Below are 23041 nucleotides of genomic sequence, written 5' to 3' on the forward strand. Positions count from 1 at the left end.
GTGACCATTTCTCTCCAATGATTTTCACTGATGAAGAGGCCAAAGTTGGTTGGGTGGAGAATGTTATAAATGTACAGATGTAAGCAAAGAAAACCCTGTGCATTTGATTGGTAGATTAACTTCAGCAACTCCTGTAAAACAGATAACGCCTTCTCCTCTGTGGCTAGCGACCGGTGATTGCGGTTTGCATGGTCCATGATACTGTTTGCCCAAAGCAAAAGGATTATTTTAATTTTACTTTAACTCAGTAAACCTGTTCAACATCATGTATGGAAGCAGAAAAAAAAGGCAAAGTTTAACAAATGCAGTTTGGCTTGAAGGGTTATTGGACCCAAAACAGTGACATTGCTTTCTTTTCACAGATGCTATCAGGCCTGCTGAGTTTCTCCAGCAACTTCTGTTTTAGTACCTAATATGCCCAATTTGAAATTGTTCTATTTTAATGCTGGATTTCAGATAACCTTTGAAACCCTGCCCCTACCCACCAAAGATAAATTAGTCTCTATCTTTAGTCCCTCTTGAGCCCCAGACACTGATGGCAAACACTGTAAACAGAGTGGTTCTGGGAGCATGCCCTACTCCCATTGTGCTTCCTCCTTTGCTGGGATTAGTTTTTACCCAGCTCACGGGCCCGTTTTGTTGCAGCTTCCACCGCATTCATGACAGTGCAGCGTAGGTTCCCCTTCTCCAGCTCATACAGGCCCTGGACGGTGGTCCCACCTGGTGAGCAGACATCACTCTTCAGTTTCTCTGGATGGTCCTCAGTCTCCAAGATCATCTTTGCAGCGCCCTGAGAAGTTCACATACACAGAAAAGAAATTGTTAAAAATAAATGTTCTTCTAACTTTATTATCTATATCATCGAAGGTTCAGGAGAAGCGCAGCAGGACTGGCAGCATCTGAACAGAAAGAGTTACCACTGAGTCCAAGTTCAAGCACTCAAGGTCAGAGCCTTCCCCACTGTGAATGGACACCTCTTCCTTTCTCTGCTCCGACCAGCAAAGAGGGATCATCTCTTTCTGCCTCATCAGGAGCTGCAGTTCTCCTTTCTCGTCCCTTTCCTACCAGCCGTATTTGGCAGTTCCAAGCAAAGATATTCATCACAAGTTTATTTGTCCCTCCCAGATTTTCTCACTCTCTTTCCCAAACTCACCAACTCAGGTTCCCCAAAGCCTTTCTACAATCTACAAGACACAAGTCTGGAATGTGAAGGAATAGAATCTATTTGCCTGGATGATTGGTACCACATCCGCACCTTCAACATTTTCTCCCTTCATCACCAACACTCAGTAGTAACAGTAGTATGTACCATCTACAAGATTCACTGCAACAAATCACCAAGGCTCCTGTGATAGCACTTTCCAAACCCATCACACTTCAACCCAGAAGAACAAGAGCAGCTGACATAAGGGAACACCAGCTCCTGCAAGTTTCTCTCCAAGGCACTCACCATCCTGAAGTAGAAATATATTGTCATTCCCTCAGTGTTACTAGGTCAAAGTCCAGGAATTTCCTTCCTAACAATATTGAGTGTCCCTATCAATGGACTTGGAGATAGAGAGGACTGCAGATGCTGGAGAGTCAGAGTCAATAAAGCATGGTGCTGGAAAAGCACAGCAGGTCAGGCAACATCCGAGGAGCAAGAGGGTCGACATTTCGGCAGGACCCTTCATCAGGACTGGGTAGGTGGGATGGTGATAGATAGATGCAGGTAGGTGATTGTGATAGGTCAGCAGGATGGGTGGAGTTGATAGGAGGGAAGGAAGATGGACAGGTAGGTCAGGTCAAGAAGGCAGTGCCGAGTTGGAAGGTTGGATCTGGGATGGGGTGGGGAGATTTAGAAACCCATGAAGTGGACATTGAGGCCATGTGGTTGTAGGCTTCCGAGGCAGAAGATGAGGTGTTCTTCCTCCAGTTTGCATGTAGCCTTGTTTAGGTAGTGGAGGATGCCCAGACTGGACATATCACTGGGGGAATTGGAGAGGGAGTTGAAATGCTTGGGTAGCGGAAAGTGGGGATGGTCGGTGCGTATGGGCTAGAGATGTTCCCTGAACCATTCTGAGAGTTTGCACTCACTCTCTCTGATGTAGAGGAGACCACATCGAGAGCAGTGGATGCAGTAAATGAAGTTCGAGGACGGCCTCAACATTAAATCCATGTGCTTTAGGGTAATTAAAGACAGGCAATAAATGTCAAAGCTCATGCCCCATAAATATGTTGAAAAAAAGCCCTAGCAAACCACTCAGTTAAATCAATCTGGTACAAAGTCTAAGAAAAGGAATGAAACTGGATGGGTCACCCTGCACTGATCGAGGGACTGAAGCCAACAGTGACAAACACAGCACTGGTGACTCTACAAATCACCCTTATTAAATCTGGGAGGGAGTTGCCCCACAGCCTAGTCAAGCAACAGAATGACATAGTTGTACACATGGAAAGATACCATATAGATAATGTCCTGGACATCACTATCTCCATCTCTGAGATGGATGTCCTTCTCACCGGCCAGATAGAGGTTAGGTAGAACAGTGGTATACTGTTGGGAGGGAGTTGCCCTGGGAGTCCTCAACCCGGACTCTGGACCCCTTGAATTCTCATGGGGTCAGGTCAAATACAGGCAAGGAAAACTGACACTAGCAACACTAGATACATTACTATCGGTCAGCCCACCTTGACTGATGAAGTATGCTGAAGTGGAAACAGCACAAGGGTACAAATCTCTGGGTGGAGAACTTCAATATCCATCAGCAATGGTGGCTAGTTATCACCACCACAGACCACGCTCACTAAGTCCTAAAGGAGATAACTATGATACCAAGTCCACAACAGGTGCTAAGGGAACCAACAAGACCGAAAATCTACTCGATTCTGTACCTGTCTATGACAGTATTAGTAGGAATGACAACCACAAGGTACTGGCAGAGATGGAATCCTGTTTCCATAATGGGGATAATCGTCACTGTGTTGTATGGCACTACCACCATGCAAATTGGAGAGACTTTCAATATATTGAGCAATTTAAGGCTTGGCATCCATGAAATGCCATGGGCCATCAACAGCAGAATTGAATACAACCACAATTTACCTTTACTATCAAACCTAGTTCAATGAACATTACATGAGCTCACGCCAGCAGCAGCATCAGGCACACCTGAAAGTGAAAATAGCGTGCTAGTGAAGTGACAACATAGAATTACATGCATGTGACAACACCAAGTGATACCACAATGGATCAGATCTGAGCCCTGCAGTTCAGAAGTCCAATCATGAATGCTGGAGGAATTAAACAAATCACTGGAGGAGGCTCTACAAACATCCCCTGCTTCAGCAACAGGGGAATCCAGTACAAAAGACAACGTTGAAGTATTTGCATCAATCTTCAGTTAGAAATGCCCAGAAGATGATCCATCATAGACTCCTTCCAGGTCTCCAGCAAAGATACCTGTCTTCGGCCAATTCATTTTGTTCCATTTTGCTGATATCAAGAAAAAGCTGAAGAGACTGGATACTGCAAAGGCTCTAGGTGCTGACAACATTCCAACAACAACACTGAAAAACTGTACTTCAGAATTAGGAGCACTCCTAGCCAAGATGTTCTACCAGAAGTTTACCAGATTCCTGAATAACAGGACTATCACACAGGGTGAGAATGGATTATTTGGGATTATATTCACTAAAGTTTAGAAGAATGAGGAGGGATCTTATACAAACCTATAAAATTCTAACAAGATTAGACAGGGTAGATGCAGAAAGAATGTTGTCAATGACAGATGAGCCCCAGAACCAGAGGGCACAGTCTAAGGATAAGGGGATAGGCCTTTTAGGACAGAGATGAGGAGAAATTTCTTCAGAGTGGTGAATCTCTGGAATTCTCTACCATACAAACTGTTGAGGCCAAACATCGACCTGGACCTGATATCGATGCAGCATTTGACTACCTCATTAAAAAGCAAACCAAAACATCATCTATCAAACGAGCTTTCAGCCTAAGATCTGACTTGGCCAGTAGTATCATCATAACATGTGATAACTGGCATTTAACATTGATGACACAAGGGTAACAGGCAATGACTATTGCCAACAGGAACATCCCTAACTATCTGTGCCTGACATTCAACGGCACTACCAACACTGTATTTCCCATTATCAACATCCCTGTGCATTGCCACAGACAAGAAACTGAACCAGACCAGCCATATAAATATTGTGGGTACAAGAGCAGGTCAGAGGCTAGGAATTCGGCAGCAACTTATTCATCTGCTGAAACTCACTTCATTGGGATGTCTTCCCATAGTCTGCTCAGGATCAACAAGGCACATTTCAGCAGTGTGATGGAATTGTCTCCAGTCACTTGAATGGGTGCAATGCCGACAACACTTGAGAAGTTCGACACCATCCAGGACAAAGCAGCCATTTGAATGGCACCACATTCAGCATTTACCACTTTTATTCATTCACAAGGTGACGTCGTCTCTGGCTCAGCCACAGGACAGTTAAGGCTCAAGTGCATTGCTAAGGATTTGGAGTCACATGTAATCCAAACCAGAAAAGGATGGCAGTCACCCTCCCTAAAGGACTTTAGTAATTCAATATTCACTCATTTCACCAACACTGCTGTAGTAGTACTTTCTACAAGATGCTGCACAATAACTCACCAATGCTCTTTCAACAGCACTATTCAAACCTGTAGCCTCTACCTTCTAGTAGGACATCAGCATCAGACACACATAGGAACCATCTAAAAGTTCCCTTCCAAGCAACTCGCCTCCTTGATTTGGAAATATATTGCCATTGCTTCTTAGTGTTTATTTAAAACCCTGTAACCTGCTTTCCCTACCAAGGACAATAGTGGTTCAACAATACGGTACACCATCACCTTCTCTCGGGCAACTAGGGATGGACAATAGGCTTTTATCTTGCCAGTGATGCTTTCATCATATCAATGTTATTGAGCATTGTTTTATTCAAAAAGAGAAGACAACTTCAATTCAAAAATGTCTAAAGAGGTGTCACCTACCAATAGTGTCTGAGCAACCATTTTCTTTGACAATTCATACGGCATTCCCATCCTAACACCCCCCTCTGCTAGTGCCGCAGCAAATACGTAAACCTGTGGAATGAGAAAGAACAGCTTGCATTTATATATATCACTCACAAAATCATGTTTTCCAAATATTCTTGACAACTAAGGAAGTAGTTCTGAAGAAATTGCTGTAACGCAGAGAACACAGCTACCAAATTGCATTCAGCAAGCTCCTATGAACAGCAACGTGAAAACAACGAGATAATTAGGCTTTTGAGGACGTTGGTCAAAGATTAAATCATGGTCAAGCATCTGAGAGAACTTTGCTGCTCTTTGCTGAAACAGTATCAGAGTAGGGAGATAAGTTCTAGCAAAGAATTGGCAGTCATGATGGGCTGAATGGTCTCTTTCCATGCTGTATCATTCCAATTCATGATACAGCTATGTAAATTTTGGAAAAAAAAATTTAGCATTGTTACGATGCTGACTGAAGTTGAATTATTGACACTTATTTCTAATACTAGACAGCATCGAATAAGTCAGCATGGGGGTCAATAGTTTCAAGACAGGAATGAAGGTCTGGTCGTATCGTTAGAGATACTGACCAGGAATGCCACATATGGCATTGTGCTTCACTAAAGTCCATCAAGCAGCATATTAACATATTGGAGTCCTTTGTTTCCTATAATACCTACATATGCCACTCCACTCCCACTGATCCCTGTGTGGATGTCTATGTAGGATTCTGGAATTTCTTCACACAGTCCACAGGAAGATAGCAGGCTCTTCAGGACAGCACTTTCCTGCTCCTTGGCATTGCTCCCACGACAAAATACCATCGTGCCCTGCTGCACCACACATGGGAGGTTTGGCATCATTCGTAACACCTTGGTGCCAACAGGCAGCAGCTGAGGAGAGAGGCACACAGGACAGGGTATGAGAATTACCTCAGAGAATTTGAGAGTTATGGCAGCAGAGGTGGAGCCCATGAAGCACATGCATTTCATTTAAATAGACCCAAGAGTTTACTTTCATACACATTCACTTTATGAAGCGATCACAATTGGAGTACTTTTGGGAGAAGTGCATTGGTCTAATCTGTTTTCCTAGTACTCAGCAATGAGACTTTAGTGAGGCTGAGGTAATTTGCTTGTCATTTATTGACAGGGAACTGTAGGGGCTGGTGACTGGAGGCCATTAACTGATAATCAAGTTAGTACTGGTGATACAGGAAGAGGTGAGTTTGTAAAGTCTTCTGTTGGTGGAGGGTCCTTGTCCTTGGAGGTGGGATGGTTGGTGGGTGGGGAAGGAAAGAGAAAAGTCCATGTGCTCCCACTTGTCTGCAATTCTTCAGTTTCAGATGGAAACACTCCATCATAGCAACAAATATTCTTTATTAAGAAGAACGCCCATCCTTAGTCAGGACTACATGTGACTCCAAATCCGTAACAATGTGGTTCACTCTTAACTATCTTCTGGGATGAGCAACAAACCGCTGGTCTAGCTAGTGGAGAATAAGATTATGGAGAATATTCTCCACAACCACCTGATGAAGGAGCTGATACCTCCAAATAAACCTGTTGGACTATAACCTGGTGTTGTGAGATTTTTAACTTTGTCAACTCCAGTCCAACACCTCCAGGTCATGGAAAATAATTAAGGTAGAGACATCATAAGTTATCAAGGTGATGGTGTCAAAACAGGACAGTAAGGGTGATTTTACAAATACTGAATATTATGGTGGGGTTACATATAGCGTAACATGAACCCAAGATCATGGTTGACGCCATCTTCATGGGTATATGACTTGGCTATACGCTTCTGGTCGGACAGTCTGTGTTGCTGAGTATCTCGAGGGCCGCTTTGTAGGATGCTTACCTGTAGATCAGAGGCCGAATGTCCTCAACTATTGAAGTGTCCCCGACTGGGAGGGAACATTCCTGTCTGGCGATTGTTGCACTGTGTTCATTCATCTGTTTTTGCAGCGACTGCATGGTCTTGCCAATATAGCTCACGCATTCTTGCCTGCAGCATATGAGGTAGACAACACTGGCCGATTCACATGAGTATCTGCTGTGCAATGATAGGGGGTGCTCCCACATGATGGTAGTATCCATGTTGATGATCTGAAATATGCTGGAAAATTTGTTGTGACAGGGTTATGTGGTGGTGTGGTCGATGTTGTTCTAATGTTTGCTGCAAAAGATGGCCTGTTTAAGATTTGGCAATTGTTTGAAGGTGAGAAGTAGGGGTGTAGGGATGACGTTGACAAGGTGGTTTGTCTTCATTGATGACACGTTGAAGGCAGCAAAGAACATGGCATAGTTTCTCCGCTCTGGGGAAGGTGACGACAGATAATCTATTGGTCGTGTCTTTTGTCTATCTTCTGAGGTGGTCATTGCAATTGTTTGCTGAGGTACGTCAAAACTGGTGATGAGTTGAGCATTGTATCCCATTCTTACGAGGTCATCTTTCAGCATCTTTATGTGTCCATTGCATTCTTTCTCTTCTGAGCAGTCTTATTTGTAAACTCTTCCTTACTGTCCTGTTTTGACACTTTCACCACGATAACTTGTTAATGCTACTGTACCTTAATTGGTTTGTACAGTTTTGGATTATTTATAACTTTGGTTACACCCTCAGCATGCGACTCTTATACCTGTCATGTTATTCAAGTTATTTGGTTTGTCTCCAGCACCACCTTATTTTTTATTTTTTTAAATTATCTCTCTGCCTCAATTATTGGATTATAGGTCGTCCTTTCACTTGCTACTCAGTTGTTGACACTTTACTCACACCATCTGACACTTTTGATCACTCGCAGAGACTTATTATTCAGCCCATCGACACTTGATTTATATAATGTGCATGATCTCTGCCTACAAACTTTGTGCCTGTGTGGTTTTTCTTCATTTCCCCTATCGAAGGAGCAGTGCTTCGAAAGCTTATGATTTCAAATAAACCTGCTGGACTATAACCTGATGTCGTGTGACTTCTGACCTTGACCATCCCAGTCTAACACCGGGACCTCCACATTATTTTAAGAGAGGCTGTAAGGAGAAGCTGGGAGCTATAGACTTGTGAGGCTGATATCAGTGGTGGGTGAGCTATAGGAAATGATTCTGAGATTCAGATTCACATGTATTTGCAAAGGCAAGGACTGATTAGGGATAGTCAACAGTACTACTGTGTCTCACAAACTTGATTGAGTTTTTAAGGACGCAACCAAAAATATTGATGGCAGAGTGGTAGACATTGTCTACATGGACTTTAGTACAGCCTTTAACAAGGGCCCATCTGTTAGACTAATTAGTAAAGTTACATCACATGGTGTTCAAGGAGAAATAGCCAATTGGATACAAAATGGCTTGATGGTAGAAAACAGAACTTGGTGGTGGAGGGTTGTTGTTCAGACTGAAGGCCTGTGACCAGCGGTGTTCCACAGTGATCAGTGCTGGGTTCACTGTTGTTTGTCATTTATATGAGCAATATGGATGAGAATTCAGAAGGATCGTTAGTAAGACTGCAGTGACACAAAATTGGTGGTATAGTTGACGGTGCAAAAGGTTACTTAAGATTACAAAGGGATCTTGATCAATTGGGCCAATGGGCTAAGGTGTGGCAGATGGAGTTTAATTTGAATAAATGCGAAGTTTTGCATTTTGGTAAAACGAAGAAGGGCAGGACTTATACAGTTAATAGTAGGGCCTGAGGAGTGTTGTTGAATAGAAAATCAAGGGGTTCAGGTACATAGTTCTTTGAAAGTTGTATCACAGCAGACAGTATGGTTTTGAAGACGTTCATTGCTCACACCATTGAGTAGAGAAGTTGGGATGTCATTGTTGACGTTGTGCAGGATATTGGTGAGGCCACTTTTGGAGTAATGTACACAGTTCTGGTCTCCCTACTATAGGAAGTATATTAGTAAATCAGAGAGGGCTCTGAAAAGATTTACCAGGATGTTGTAGGACTGGAGGGTTTAGGTAATAAGGAGAGGCTAGATAGGCTAGGACTGTTTTCACTGGAACGTGGGAGATTGAGGGGTGCCCTTAATGTGATTATAAAATCAGGAGAGGCATAAATAAGGTGAATAGCCTCCCTAGGGTGGGGGAATTCAAAATTAGGGGGCATATTTTTAAGGAGGGAGGAGAAAGATTTAAAATGGACCCGAGGGGAAACATTTTCAGACAGCGGGTGGTTTGTATGTGGAATATACGAGGAAGTGGTAGATGCAGGTATAGTTGCAACATTTAAAAGACATTTTGATAGGTACATGAATAGGAAAGATTTGAACAGATATGAGCCAAACACAAATAGTGGGACTAGTTTAGTTTGAGAAATGTGATTGGCATGGACAAATTGGACTGAAGGGGCTGTTTCCGTGCTGTATGACTCTATATATTCCAGACCTTAGAGCCTGTACAGCTGAAGACATGGCCAGCAATGGTGGGGCAAAAAAAAAAATCAGGAATTTCCAAGAGGACAACATTTTACAAAAGGTACTACGTACACATTAGGCTACGTGAGAAAAGCCCATGGTGTTGACATAGTATATCAGAATGGATAGAGAATTGGCTATATAATATAAAATAGGGTTTGGATAAAGGGGTCATTATTAGTATGGCAACATGTTAACTAATGGTGTGCCAAACGGATCAATGTTGAGGCAACACAATACACATGAATGACTTGGATGAGGCAAGTGAACATACTATCAGTAATGTTGTGGATGACACAAAAATAGATGGGACAACAAGTAATGAGGATCTCACAAAGAGTCTGTAGATGGACATAGAAAGCTGACACAAGTTGGTAAAAAATTTGACAGATGGAATATAATGTGAGAAAGTGAGAGGCTATGCACTTCAGAAAGATACAGCATATAAGGGTTTGGGAGTCCTTGTGCATACATCACAAAACAGTTCGCCAGACAGTAGGGAAGTATAAAAGGAGGGAGGTCTTGGTAAGGTTATACAAGAAACTAGTAAGACTTCAGCTAGAATATTGTGAACAATTTTTATCTAAGGAAAGAAATACTAGCATTGGAGGCAGCCCAGAGAAGGTTCACTAAGTATGGAGAGACTGTTTTCTGAGGAGGAGCTACTCATTGAGGTTAAGGAGAATAAAAAGCAATCTTATTGAAACATACATGTTTGCAATGTCACAGACACTAAACACTTTAAGTCCAAATATAGCAAGACTTGGACAGTAGCTAGGTTTGGGCCGGCAAGTGGCAAGTAATATTCATGCCACATAAGAGTCAGGCAATGACCATCTCCAACATCAGAGAATCTAACCATTTCCCCCTTGACATTCAATGGCATTATCATGATTGAATCTCCTCAACATCCTGCAGGCTACAATTGACAAGAACCTGAAATGGGATAGACATATTAATACTGCACCTACAAGACCTAGTCAGAGGCTAGGAATACTGCAATGAGTAACACATCTCTTGACTCCCCATAGCCTTCCACCATCTACAAGGCATAAGTCAGGAGTGTAATGTCATACTCCTCACATGCAGCTCCAACATTTAAGAAGTTTGCTGCCATCTAAGTTAAATCCTTGTTTGACACCACACCCACCACTATCAATATTCATTATCTTTAAAATCAATGAAAAATGGCAGCAGTGTTACCAACATAAGATGCACAGTACCAAATTGCCAAGGATCCTTTGACAGCACCAAATCCATGACCTCTATCCTTAGAAGAACAAGAACAGCAAATACAATGGAATACCTTGACTCACAAATTCCCCTCCAAACCATTCAGACTTGGAAATATATCACTGTTCCTTCGTCATCACTGAGTCATTACCCTAGAGCTCCCTATCAAACAGCGCTGTGGTGTTTCATTTATTCGCTTATAGGATGAGGGCATCACTGGCTAAGCCAGCATTTACTGCCCATCTTTAATTGTCAGGAGGTCAATTATAAGGTAACCACATTGCTGTGGGTTTAGAGTTACATGCAGGCCAAGTTGGGTAAGGACAGATTTCTTTAATTAGAAGGACATTATTGAACCGGGTGGGCTTTTATGACAATTAATATTAGTTACATGGCCACCATTAGACAAATTTCTGTTTTAGATTTTTACTGAATTTAGATTTCACCATTCGCCATAGTGAGATCGGAGAATGTTAACTTGTGGTTCTGGGTCACCAGTCCAATGACATTACCATCATGCTACCACCTCCCCCTCTGTTCATGCAGGCAGCTCACCACCTTCTCAAGGGCAATCAGTGATGGACAACAAATGCTGTACACCCAAGAATGCCCACATCAAAAAATGTTGGTGCTTGGATGTTGTCCAAGTCCCAGAAAAATTTAAAAGTTCTTGTGCGGGCACTGCATGCAATTTTTTTAGATTAGATTCCCCACAGTATAGAAACAGGCCCTTCGGCCCAACAAGTCCACACCGACTCTCCGAAGAGCAACTCACCCAGAGCCATTCCCTACAATTACGCTTGACTAACACTATGGATAATTTAGCATGGCCAATTCACCTAACCTGCACATCTTTGGACTGTGGGAGGAAACTGGAGCACCTGGAGGAAACCCACACAGACACGCGGAGAATGTGCAAACTCCGCACAGTTGCCAGAGGTTGGAATCGAACCCGGGTCCCTGGCCCTTTGAGGCAGCAGTGCCTACCAAAATTTATTGTAAGGGGTTGGAGTTCAAGTACAAAGAAGCTTTCCTGCAATTGTTCAGGATTTTGGTGAGATTACACACAGGTTGTGTTCTCAATTTTGGTTTCTGTTCCAAGGAAGGATATACTTGCTTTAGAAGGGGTGCAACTAAATTTACTAGATTAATTCCTGGGCTAAGAAGATTGTGCTATGAGTGAAGATTTACACTCTGGGGTTTAAAAGAACGAGAACTGTTCTCAGTGAATTAGATAGGTATTTGACAGAAAGAAACGCTGAATGGTTTTCCTGATTGAGACATTTAGAACTGGGGCTCATAGTGTCAAATAAAGAGGTGGCCATTTTCATCTGAGATGAGGAGAGATTTCTTCACTCAAAGGGTGGTCAATCTTTAGGATTCCTGTCTCCAGAGGATTGTGGATGCTCAGCCATTGAGTTTATTGAAGACAAAGAATTATGGATTTCATTGAAGTCCAAAAATCTAAAAAAAATGGTGAGCAGATGGGAAAGTAGAGTTAAGATCAAGGATCAGTCATGATTCTAAGGCCTGTTCCTGTTTCTTATGTAGGAGGAAGACAGAAACATTTGCAGATGGTTATGGAATTGGAGGACAACTAGCCAATATGACACAATTTTCAAGTGAAAAGTTCACAACAGAAGAGAGATGAAAACAGTTGAAAAATACTCACCTCAAACAGCCTATACACTTACTTTTTCCAGAGTTTCTATAGTAACCCCAGCAGCAATAGAGACGATGAGGTGTGCTGGTGTGACGAATGGAGAAATCTCTTTCAGGATGCTGGACATGAGAGAAGGTTTGACACTCAGAAAGAGCACATGGCATTTTTCCACCACAGAGGTATTGCAATGTGTTGTCTGCATCCCAGCCTCCTGCAGAGCAAGGATCAGAAGGAAACCTGGATTGAGAAAAGGCCACTTCAGCAGCAAGTTTACCTCATATCTCATGAAGGCCCATCCTGAAGTTTATATTGGGAAAGTCTGTTTGACTTCTTGCCTCCCCAATGGACTGCAGTTGTTTGAAAAGGCAGCTCACAACCACCTTCTCAAGGGCAATTAGGGATGGGCAATAAACAATACAATTTTAAAAATTCAATCATGAATTCTTTTTTCTCTCTGACTCTGTTCCGGATATAGCCGTTCAAGCTCAGGTACGGTGAATTTCACTCGGCTATTCAGCTGTGGGACACTTCACAACCTAAGCATGATTCCGTCCTCAATCAGGACCCACATGTAGACTTTGAAGGACTGAGCAGGGCGGTACTGGACCGCGATTAGCTGCAGCATGTTCCTTTTCTTCAGCTCAGTGGGCACACCAGCTAATATTTGTTGAGCAACTGAAGCAGGAGGCCAGCTGCAGCAGCTCAATAACCGATGAAGCCAATATGTGTGTGTGTGTGTGTGTGTGTGTGTGTGTGAGTGAGAGAGAGTGCGCACGTGAGAGAGAGAGCACGCACGCGCGAGAGAGCATGTGTGTGTATTGGGGTGGGTGGTAGGTGCTCAGCTACCTGTTGAACAGGTTCCGTGGTTCCAGCTGCCTATCCTTGCTAACCTTCATTCCCCCACCACCGAGCTATAATCCAAAGCAAGTACCTTGAATTTATACAAGTTGTTGTTTGATGGAGCTGAAGCTATCACCTTCTCAGGTTTCACATTTCCTAAGGAGTAGAAAAAAATTTACTTTAAAAATTCACTTTGTACCTTATAGCTCCCTCACCTCCCCAGACCCCAGTAACACAACAGGAAGCTGGTTTGAAAAATAATCACCAACATTGACTGAGTGGGCCAAATGGGTTGTACATCCCATATAGTCTGTGTCCTTGTTAAATCAGTAATACTACAGTACAATCAGTATGATTGAGATCCGACCACTGGTGACTCTTCAGTTGTACAAGGCCATATGGAGCTGGAGTTGGATGAACTTCGGATCATTCGGGAGGCAGAGGGGGTTATTGACAGGACTTACAGAGAGGTAGTCACTCCGCAGATAAAAGAAAAAGACAGATGGGTGACAGTAAGGGGACAGAAAGGGAACCGGCAGGCAGTGCAGGGATACCCTGTGGCCATTCCCCTCGACAATAAGTATATCATTTTGGATACTGTTAGGGGAGGGGGGATGACTTACCAGGGGAAAGCAGTGGGGCAGAAGGGAAGGGGGAAGAGGAGCAGAGCTGTAGTCACTGGGGACTCGATAGTTAGGGGGACAGATAGGAGGTTCTGTGGGGATGAGAGAGACTCACGGTTGGTGCGTTGCCTCCCGGATGCCAGGGTTCGTGATGTCTCTGATCATGTTTTTGGGATCCTTCAGGGGGAGGGAGAGCAGCCCCAAGTCATGGTCCATATTGGTACCAACGACATAGGTCGAAAGAGAGATGGGGACTTGAGGCAGAAATTCATGGAGCTAGGATGGAAGCTTAGAGCTAGGACAAACAGAGTTGTTTTCTCTGGTTTGTTGTCCTTGCCACGTACTAGTGAGATGAGGAATAGGGAGAGAAAGAAGTTGAACACGTGGCTACAGGGATGGTGCAGGAGGGAGGGTTTCAGGTTTTTGGATAATTGGAGCTCTTTCTGGGGTAGGTGGCACCTCTACAAGCAGGATGGTCTTCATCTAAACCAGAGGGGTACCAATATCCTGAGTGGGAAATTCACTAAAGCTATTAAGGTGGATTTAAACTGGTACAGCAGGGGGATGGGAAACAAAACTGTAGGACAGGTACAGAAGAGGATGAGATTAGGGAGTTCCCAAATCAAGTATCTGACACTGGCAAGCGAGAACCTGGTTTGAAGTGTGTGTACTTCAATGCGAGGAGCATCCGAAATAAAATGGATGAACTGGCAGTGTGGGTTGGTACCTGGGACTTCGATGTTGTGGCCATTACGGAGACATGGATAGAGCAGGGACAGGGATGGCTGTTGCAGGTTCCGGGATTCAGATGTTTCAGTAAGAACAGAGAAGATCGTAAAAGAGGGGAAGGTGTGGCATTGTTGATCAGGGACAATATTACGATTGCAGAAAGGATGTTTGGGGACTCGCTAACTGAGGTAGTAGGAGCTGAAGTTAGAAACAGGAAAGGAGAAGTCACCATGCAGGGATTTTCTATAGGCCTCCGAATAGTCCCAGAGATGTAGAGGAAAGGATAGCAAAGATGATTCTCGATAGGAGTGAGAGAGGCAGGGTAGTTGTCATGGGGGACTTCAACTATCCAAATATTGACTGGGATCACTACAGTACGAGTACTATAGGTGGGTCAGTTTTTGTCCAGTGTGTGCAGGAGGGCTTCTTGACGCAGTATGTAGACAGGCCTACAAGGGGCGAAGCCACTTTAGATTTAGTACTAGATAATGAGCCTGGCCAGGTGTTAGATTTGGAAATAGGTGAGCACTTTGGAGACAGCGATCACAATTCTGTCAGGTTTACTTTAGTGATAGAAAGGGATAAAAAATGAGGTCTGCAGATGCTGGAGATCACAGCTGAAAATGTGTTGCTGGTTAAAGCACAGCAGGTTAGGCAGCATCCAAGGAATAGGAAATTCGACGTTTCGGGCATAAGCCCTTCATCAGGAAAGGGACAGGTGTACTCCACCGAGCAAGAGTTACAGCTGGGGGAAGGGAAATTATGATGCAATTAGGAAAGATTTAGGAAGCATAGAATGGGGAAGGAAACTGCAGGGGATGAGCACATTAAACATTTGGAGCTTATTCAAGGAAAAGCTCCTATGTGTCCTAGATAAGTATGTACCTGTCAGGCAGGGAGGAAGATATAGAACGCGAGAGCCGTGGTTTGCTAAGGAAGTGGAATCCCTGGTCAAGAAGAAGAAGAAGGCTTATGTTAGGACAAAGTGTGAAAACTCAGAGCGCTTGAGGGTTACAAGGAAGTCAGGAAAGACCTAAAAAGAGAGCTCAGAAGAGCCAGGAGGGGGACATGAGACGTTGTTGGCAGATAGGATCAGGGTTAATCCTAAGGCTTTCCATAGGTATGTCAGGAATAAAAGAATGATGAGAGTTAAATTAGGGCCAATCAAGGATAATAGTGGGAAGTTGTGTGTGCAGTCAGAGGAGAGAGGGGAAATCACTAAATAAATATTTTTTGACAGTGTCCACTATAGAAAATGAAAACGTTGGCGAGGAAGGTACAGAGATACTTGCATCTAGGCTAGAAGAGATTGAGATTCACAAGGAAGAAGTATTAGAAATACTGCAGAGTGTGAAAATAGACAAGTCCCCTGAGCCAGATGGGATCTATCCTTGGATCCTCTGGGAAGCAAGGGAAGAGATTGCCGAGCCTTTTGTCTACAGGAATAGTACCTGAGGACTGGAGGATAACAAATGTTGGTTCCCTTGTTCAAAAAGGGTAGTAGAGACAACCCTGGTAATTACAGACCAGTGAGTCTCACTTCAGTTGTTGGTAAAGTGTTGGAAAAGGTTATAAGAGATAGGATTTATAACCATCTAGAAAAGAATAATCTGGTCAGGGATAGTCAGCACGATTTTGTGAAGGGTAGGTCGTGCCTAACGAATCTTGAGTTTTTTGACAAAGTGACCAAACAGGTGCATGAGAGTAAACCGGTTGATGTGATGTACATTGATTTCAGCAAGGCGTTCGATAAGGTTCCCCACAGTAGGCTATTATACAAAATGCGGAGGAATAGCAGTTTGGATCAGTAATTGGCTTGCTGAAAGAAAACAGAGGATTGTAGTTGATGGAACATGTTCATCTTGGTGTCCAGTTACTAGCGGCGTACCACAAGGGTCGGTGTTGGATCCACTGCTGTTTGTCATTTTTAAAAATGACCTGGATAAGGGCTTAGAAGGGTAGGTTAGTAAATTTGCGGATGATACAAAGGTTGGTGGAGTTGTGGATAGTGATGAAGGATGCAGTAGGTTGCAGAGAGACATAGATAGGATGCAGAGCTGAGCTGAGAGGTGGCAAATGGAGTTTAATGTGGACAAGTGTGAGGTGATACACTCTGACCGGAGTAATCGGAATGCAAAGCATTGGGAAAATGGTAGGATTCTTGGGAGCGCAGTTGAGCAGAGAGATCTCGGTGTCCATGTATACAGATCCCTGAAAGTTGCCACCCAGGTTGACAGGGTTGTTAAGGAGGCATACAGTGTTTTGGCCTTTATTAATAGAGGGATTGCGTTCCGGAACCAGGAGGTTATGCTGCAGCTGTACAAAGCTCTGGTATGGCCACACTTGGAGTATTGTGTACAGTTCTGGTCACCGCATTATAAGAAGGATTTGGAAGCTTTGGAAAGGGTGCAGAGGAGATTTACTAGGATGTTGCCTGGTGTGGAAGGAATGTCTTACAAGGAAAGGCTGAGGGCCTTGAGGCTGTTCTTGTTGGAGAGAAGAAGGTTAATAGAGACATACAAGATAATCAGAGGGTTAGATAGGGTGGACAGGGAGAACCTTTTTCTATGTATGGGAACACAAATTTAAAGTGAGGGGAGATAGGTATAAGACAGATGTCAGAGGTGGTTTCTTTACTCAGAGCAGTAAGGGTATGGAATGCTTTGCCTGCAACGGTAGTAGATTCGCCAACTTTAAGTGCATTTAAGTAGTCATTGGGCAGGCATATGGACGTACATGGTATAGTGTAGGTGGGATTGGCTTCAGATTAGTATGACAGGGCGGCGCAACATCGAGGGCCGAAGAGCCTATACTGCACTGTAATGTTCTATGTTCTATGAATGGTCTCACTGCAATTCTTAAAGTCCCTCTCCAAAACCCAGAGACTCTGTCCTCAACGTTTAGCATGAATCTTCACAGCTATCAATATAACTGCTTTTAGACAAAACAATAAAATTGAGACTGCTTCCGCTCATTTAGGTAGGTATAAAAGATCCCCGGGTATTATTTTAAGAACAGTGGGAAAATTATACCCAATGTCCTGACTGTTATTTATACCTCAATCAAAATTGCAACAGGCTAGAGGGCCATTAGCTGAGTATTTCCTATGTTACAACAGTTCACTCCTCAAAAATATTCCATTACTTGAGAAGCATTCAAGACATTGGTGATCAAGTAAGGCATTACAAAAATTCAAGTGTTTTTGTACTTTTCTTTTGGATGGAACTTAGCTGCTTTGTCAACAAGTTGGGAATCTCACAAGACTAAGAAAAATACAAAACCTGAAAACACACACACACACACACAAAACCAAACATGGTCACCTCACCAAAATCCCCACCCAAACCCGGAGACATCCTTCCCCACAAGTTGCAGACACACTCGCCCCAAACTCAGACTCTCTCTCCTCTGCCCTCCTTCTCTCCCCCTCCCATAGAAGATAGAACCCACTCCAGCTTAATAATATTCTCCCTATATAGGCTGACCAGAACTGGACATAGCACTCCAGAAAGGCCTCACCAATGTCCTGTATAACCTCGACTTGGAGGTGCCCGTGTTGGACTAGGTTGGACAAGGTAAAATATCAGGTGCTGTAGGAGCAATGCTCCGAAAGTTAGTGTATTCAAATAAACCCATTGGACTATCACCTGGTGTTATGTCATTTTTGACCCTGTTCAAACTCAACGGGACTTCCTAACTCCTATACTCAAAGGACTGAGCAATGAAGGCAGGCGTACTAAATTTCTTTTTAACCACCCTGTCTACATCTGACTCAAAATTCAAAGAATTATGTACCTGAACCCCTAGGTCCCTCTGTTCTACAACACTACCCAAAGGGTGAAAAGCATAGCCCTGAAAAAACACAGCAGGTCCGACAGCATCTGAGGAGCAGGACAGTCGATGTTTCGGGCCTAAGCGCATCATGCCTGAAATGTCAATTCTCCTGCTCCTCGGATGCTGCCTGTGCTTTTCCAGCACCACACTTTTGAAATTAAATGTATTAAGTCTTACTCCATTGTACAAAAATGCAATACCTTCACACTTATCCAAATTGAACTCCATCTGCCATTTTTCAGCCCATTGATCCACTTAAGATCTCTTTGTATTCTTAGAAAATCTTCTTCAATGTCAACTGTACCACCAACTTTAGCACTGTCTGCAAACTTACTAACCATGCGTTCTATGTTCTCATCCAAATCATTTATAGAAATGACAAACAAAAGAGGACCCAGAACCAGTCCCTGTGGAATACCGCTGGTGACAGGCTGCCAGTCCAAAACGACCCTCCAACACCATACACAGTCTCCTGCCATTAAGCCAATTTGGAATCCAATTGGCAAGCTTGACCTGAATACCATGTGACCTAACTTTACTAAGTAGCTGAAAATGTGTTGCTGGTTAAAACGCAGCAGGTCAGGCAGCATCCAAGGAACAGGGAATTCGACGTTTCGGGCAAAAGCCCTTAATCAGGAACAACACTAAGTAAAAAATGAGGTCTGCAGATGCTGGAGATCACAGCTGCAAATGTGTTGCTGGTCAAAGCACAGCAGGCCAGGCAGCATCTCAGGAATAGAGAATTCGACGTTTCGAGTATAAGCCCTTCATCAGGAATAAGACAGAGAGAGCCAAGCAGGCTAAGATAAAAGGTAGGGAGGAGGGACTAGGGGGAGGGGCGATGGAGGTGGGATAGGTGGAAGGAGGTCAAGGTGAGGGTGATAGGCCGGTGTGGGGTGGGGGCGGAGAGGTCAGGAAGAGGATTGCAGGTTAGGAGGGCGGTGCTGAGTTGAGGGAACCGACTGAGACAAGGTGGGGGGAGGGGAAATGAGGAAACTGGAGAAATCTGAATTCATACCTTGTGGTTGGAGGGTTCCCAGGCGGAAGATGAGGCGCTCCTCCTCCAGCCATCGTGCAGTTGTGTTCTGCCGGTGGAGGAGTCCAAGGACCTGCATGTCCTCGGTGGAGTGGGAGGGAGAGTTAAAGTGTTGAGCCACGGGGTGATTGGGTTGGTTGGTTCGGGCGGCCCGGAGGTGTTCTCTGAAGCGTTCCGCAAGTAAGCGGCCTGTCTCACCAATATAGAGGAGGCCACATCGGGTGCAGCGGATGCAATAGATGATGTGTGTGGAGGTACAGGTGAACTTGTGGCGGATATGGAAGGATCCCTTGGGGCCTTGGAGGGAAGTGAGTGTGGAGGTGTGGGCGCAAGTTTTACATTTCCTGCGGTTGCAGGGGAAGGTGCCGGGGGTGGAGGTTGGGTTGGTGGGGGGTGTGGATCTGACGAGGGAGTCACGAAGGGAGTGGTCCTTGCGGAACGCTGATAGGGGAGGGGAGGGAAATATATCCTTGGTGGTGGGGTCCGTTTGGAGGTGGCGGAAATGGCGGCGGATGATACGTTGTATGCGGAGGTTGGTGGGGTGGTAGGTGAGAACCAGTGGGGTTCTGTCTTGGTGGCGGTTGGAGGAGCGGGGCTCAAGGGCGGAGGAGCGGGAAGTGGAGGAGATGCGGTGGAGGGCATCGTCGATCACGTCTGGGGGGAATCTGCGGTCCTTGAAGAAGGAGGCCATCTGGGCTGTGCGGTGTTGGAATTGGTCCTCCTGGGAGCAGATGCGGCGGAGACGAAGGAATTGGGAATATGGGATGGCGTTTTTACAGGGGGCAGGGTGGGAGGAGGTGTAGTCCAGGTAGCTGTGGGAGTCAGTCGGTTTATAAACACAGACATCTATTATAAACCGACTGACTCCCACAGCTACCTGGACTACACCTCCTCCCACCCTGCCCCCTGTAAAAACGCCATCCCATATTCCCAATTCCTTCGTCTCCGCCGCATCTGCTCCCAGGAGGACCAATTCCAACACCGCACAGCCCAGATGGCCTCCTTCTTCAAGGACCGCAGATTCCCCCCAGACGTGATCGACGATGCCCTCCACCGCATCTCCTCCACTTCCCGCTCCTCCGCCCTTGAGCCCCGCTCCTCCAACCGCCACCAAGACAGAACCCCACTGGTTCTCACCTACCACCCCACCAACCTCCGCATACAACGTATCATCCGCCGCCATTTCCGCCACCTCCAAACGGACCCCACCACCAAGGATATATTTCCCTCCCCTCCCCTATCAGCGTTCCGCAAGGACCACTCCCTTCGTGACTCCCTCGTCAGATCCACACCCCCCACCAACCCAACCTCCACCCCCGGCACCTTCCCCTGCAACCGCAGGAAGTGTAAAACTTGCGCCCACACCTCCACACTCACTTCCCTCCAAGGCCCCAAGGGATCCTTCCATATCCGCCACAAGTTCACCTGTACCTCCACACACATCATCTATTGCATCCGCTGCACCCGATGTGGCCTCCTCTATATTGGGGAGACAGGCCGCTTACTTGCGGAACGCTTCAGAGAACACCTCCGGGCCGCCCGAACCAACCAACCCAATCACCCCGTGGCTCAACACTTTAACTCTCCCTCCCACTCCACCGAGGACATGCAGGTCCTTGGACTCCTCCACCGGCAGAACACAACTGCACGATGGCTGGAGGAGGAGCGCCTCATCTTCCGCCTGGGAACCCTCCAACCACAAGGTATGAATTCAGATTTCTCCAGTTTCCTCATTTCCCCTCCCCCCACCTTGTCTCAGTCGGTTCCCTCAACTCAGCACCGCCCTCCTAACCTGCAATCCTCTTCCTGACCTCTCCGCCCCCACCCCACTCCGGCCTATCACCCTCACCTTGACCTCCTTCCACCTATCCCACCTCCATCGCCCCTCCCCCTAGTCCCTCCTCCCTACCTTTTATCTTAGCCTGCTTGGCTCTCTCTCTCTTATTCCTGATGAAGGGCTTATGCTCGAAACGTCGAATTCTCTATTCCTGAGATGCTGCCTAACCTGCTGTGCTTTGACCAGCAACACATTTGCAACAACACTAAGTAGTCCACCATGTGGAACCTTCTCAAAAGCTTTCACAAGTCCAAATTAAGCAACATCAACTGCTCTTGGTAACTTCCTGAAAATAAAACTCAATCAAGTTTGTGAGGTATGATATTCCTCACACAAAACCATGTTGACTATCCCCAATCAATTTGTGCCTCTCTGCATGTTTGTAAATCCTACCTTTTAGAATTACGTCCAACAATTCTTCTCCCCCTCTCCCTTTCCACACTCCCCTCTCGCATGGCCAACCTTCCCTCTCTCCCTCCTCTCACCCACATCACCCTCTCCTTCATCCCTCCTTCCTCTCACTCACTCCCCAACATCCTCTCCTCCCCCCTCCCTCTCTCCCTCACTCTCCCCACCGTCTCCTCCCTCTCTCCACTCGCCCCCACCCTCTCGCCACTCCCTCCCCCCCACCCTCTCCTCCCTCACCCCCACCCTCTCGCCCCTCCCTCACCCCCACCCTCTCACCCCTCCCTCACCCCCACCCCTCCCCACTCCCTCACCCCCACCCTCTCGCCCCTCCCTCCCCCCCACCCTCTCCCCACTCCCTCCCCCCCCCCCTCTCCCCACTCCCTCCCCCCCACCCTCTCTCCACTCCCTCCCCCCCACCCTCTCTCCACTCCCTCCCCCCCACCCTCTCTCCACTCCCTCCCCCCCACCCTCTCGCCCCTCCCTCCCCCCCACCCTCTCCCCACTCCCTCCCCCCCCACCCTCTCCCCACTCCCTCCCCCCCACCCTCTCCCCACTCCCTCCCCCCCCCACCCTCTCCCCACTCCCTCCCCCCCACCCTCTCCCCACTCCCTCCCCCCCCACCCTCTCTCCACTCCCTCCCCCCCACCCTCTCTCCCCTCACTCCCCCCCACCCTCCCTCTCCTCACTCGCCCCCACCCCCACCCCTCTCCTCCCTCCACCCCCACCCCTCTCCTCCCTCCCCCCCACCCTCTCTCCACTCCCTCCCCCCCACCCTCTCTCCCCTCACTCCCCCCCACCCTCCCTCTCCTCACTCGCCCCCACCCCTCTCCTCCCTCCACCCCCACCCCTCTCCTCCCTCCCCCCCACCCTCTCTTCACTCCCTCTCCCCCCTCCCTCCGGGATGAGCGTTGCCGTACAGGTTGCCGATGTCTGAGTTGCTCCCTGAGGACCGTACCTGACAACAGAAGGCCGCTGGCGATGCCGAAGGCCATTTTCCCGGCTCCGATGAAGCCCACCATCAGCTCACTCACCGCCGCCGCCATCACCAGCAGCACTCAGACCGACTGACAGCCCGGGGTTCACCCACTGCGGCTGGCCGACCGCCCGACAGCCCGGGGTTCACCCACTGCGGCTGGCCGACCGCCCAACAATCCAACAACCCGGAGTTCACCCAGTGCAGCCGGCCAACCATAACCTCCCTATCCTGGCCATCCTCTACTGCCTACTGTACAACATTACCCAGTGCCCAGCGAGATCCACAAAACCTATGTTCTAACATCCACCATGAGAGACTCAAATCATTAAAACATGTGAAACTTGTTCCATGTTGGATGTGCTACTGATGCAGATTGAGCAGCCAGGAACATAGGAACAGGA

At 46.3% G+C, this 23041-nt stretch overlaps 1 protein-coding gene across 1 annotated transcript; it reads right to left on the reverse strand.

Annotated features, from left to right (window-relative positions):
- Window positions 1–204: 204 nt before the first annotated feature.
- Window positions 205–22800, reverse strand: pycr3 (pyrroline-5-carboxylate reductase 3). The gene is made up of 6 exons (XM_060825216.1): window positions 22620–22800; window positions 13289–13353; window positions 12389–12568; window positions 5719–5931; window positions 5018–5110; window positions 205–790 (listed from the first exon to the last, which is right to left on the reverse strand). The coding sequence occupies exons 1-6, from the start codon at window positions 22705–22707 to the stop codon at window positions 608–610; spliced, it is 822 nt and encodes a 273-aa protein (XP_060681199.1). The 5' UTR covers window positions 22708–22800; the 3' UTR covers window positions 205–607.
- Window positions 22801–23041: the final 241 nt, after the last annotated feature.

The sequence above is a fragment of the Hemiscyllium ocellatum genome, chromosome 5 (assembly GCF_020745735.1).
Source record: "Hemiscyllium ocellatum isolate sHemOce1 chromosome 5, sHemOce1.pat.X.cur, whole genome shotgun sequence".
Lineage (NCBI taxonomy): Eukaryota > Metazoa > Chordata > Chondrichthyes > Orectolobiformes > Hemiscylliidae > Hemiscyllium > Hemiscyllium ocellatum.

Coding starts and splice junctions, on each gene's coding strand:
- pycr3 (XM_060825216.1), bottom strand. CDS start 22,707: ATGGCGGCGGCGGTGAGTGAGCTGATGGTGGGCTTCATCGGAGCCGGG. Junction 12,569..13,288: donor ACAACTTGTATAAATTCAAG/GTACTTGCTTTG, acceptor CTTGCTCTGCAG/GAGGCTGGGATGCAGACAAC. Junction 5,111..5,718: donor GTGGGAGTGGAGTGGCATAT/GTAGGTATTATA, acceptor CTCATTCCACAG/GTTTACGTATTTGCTGCGGC.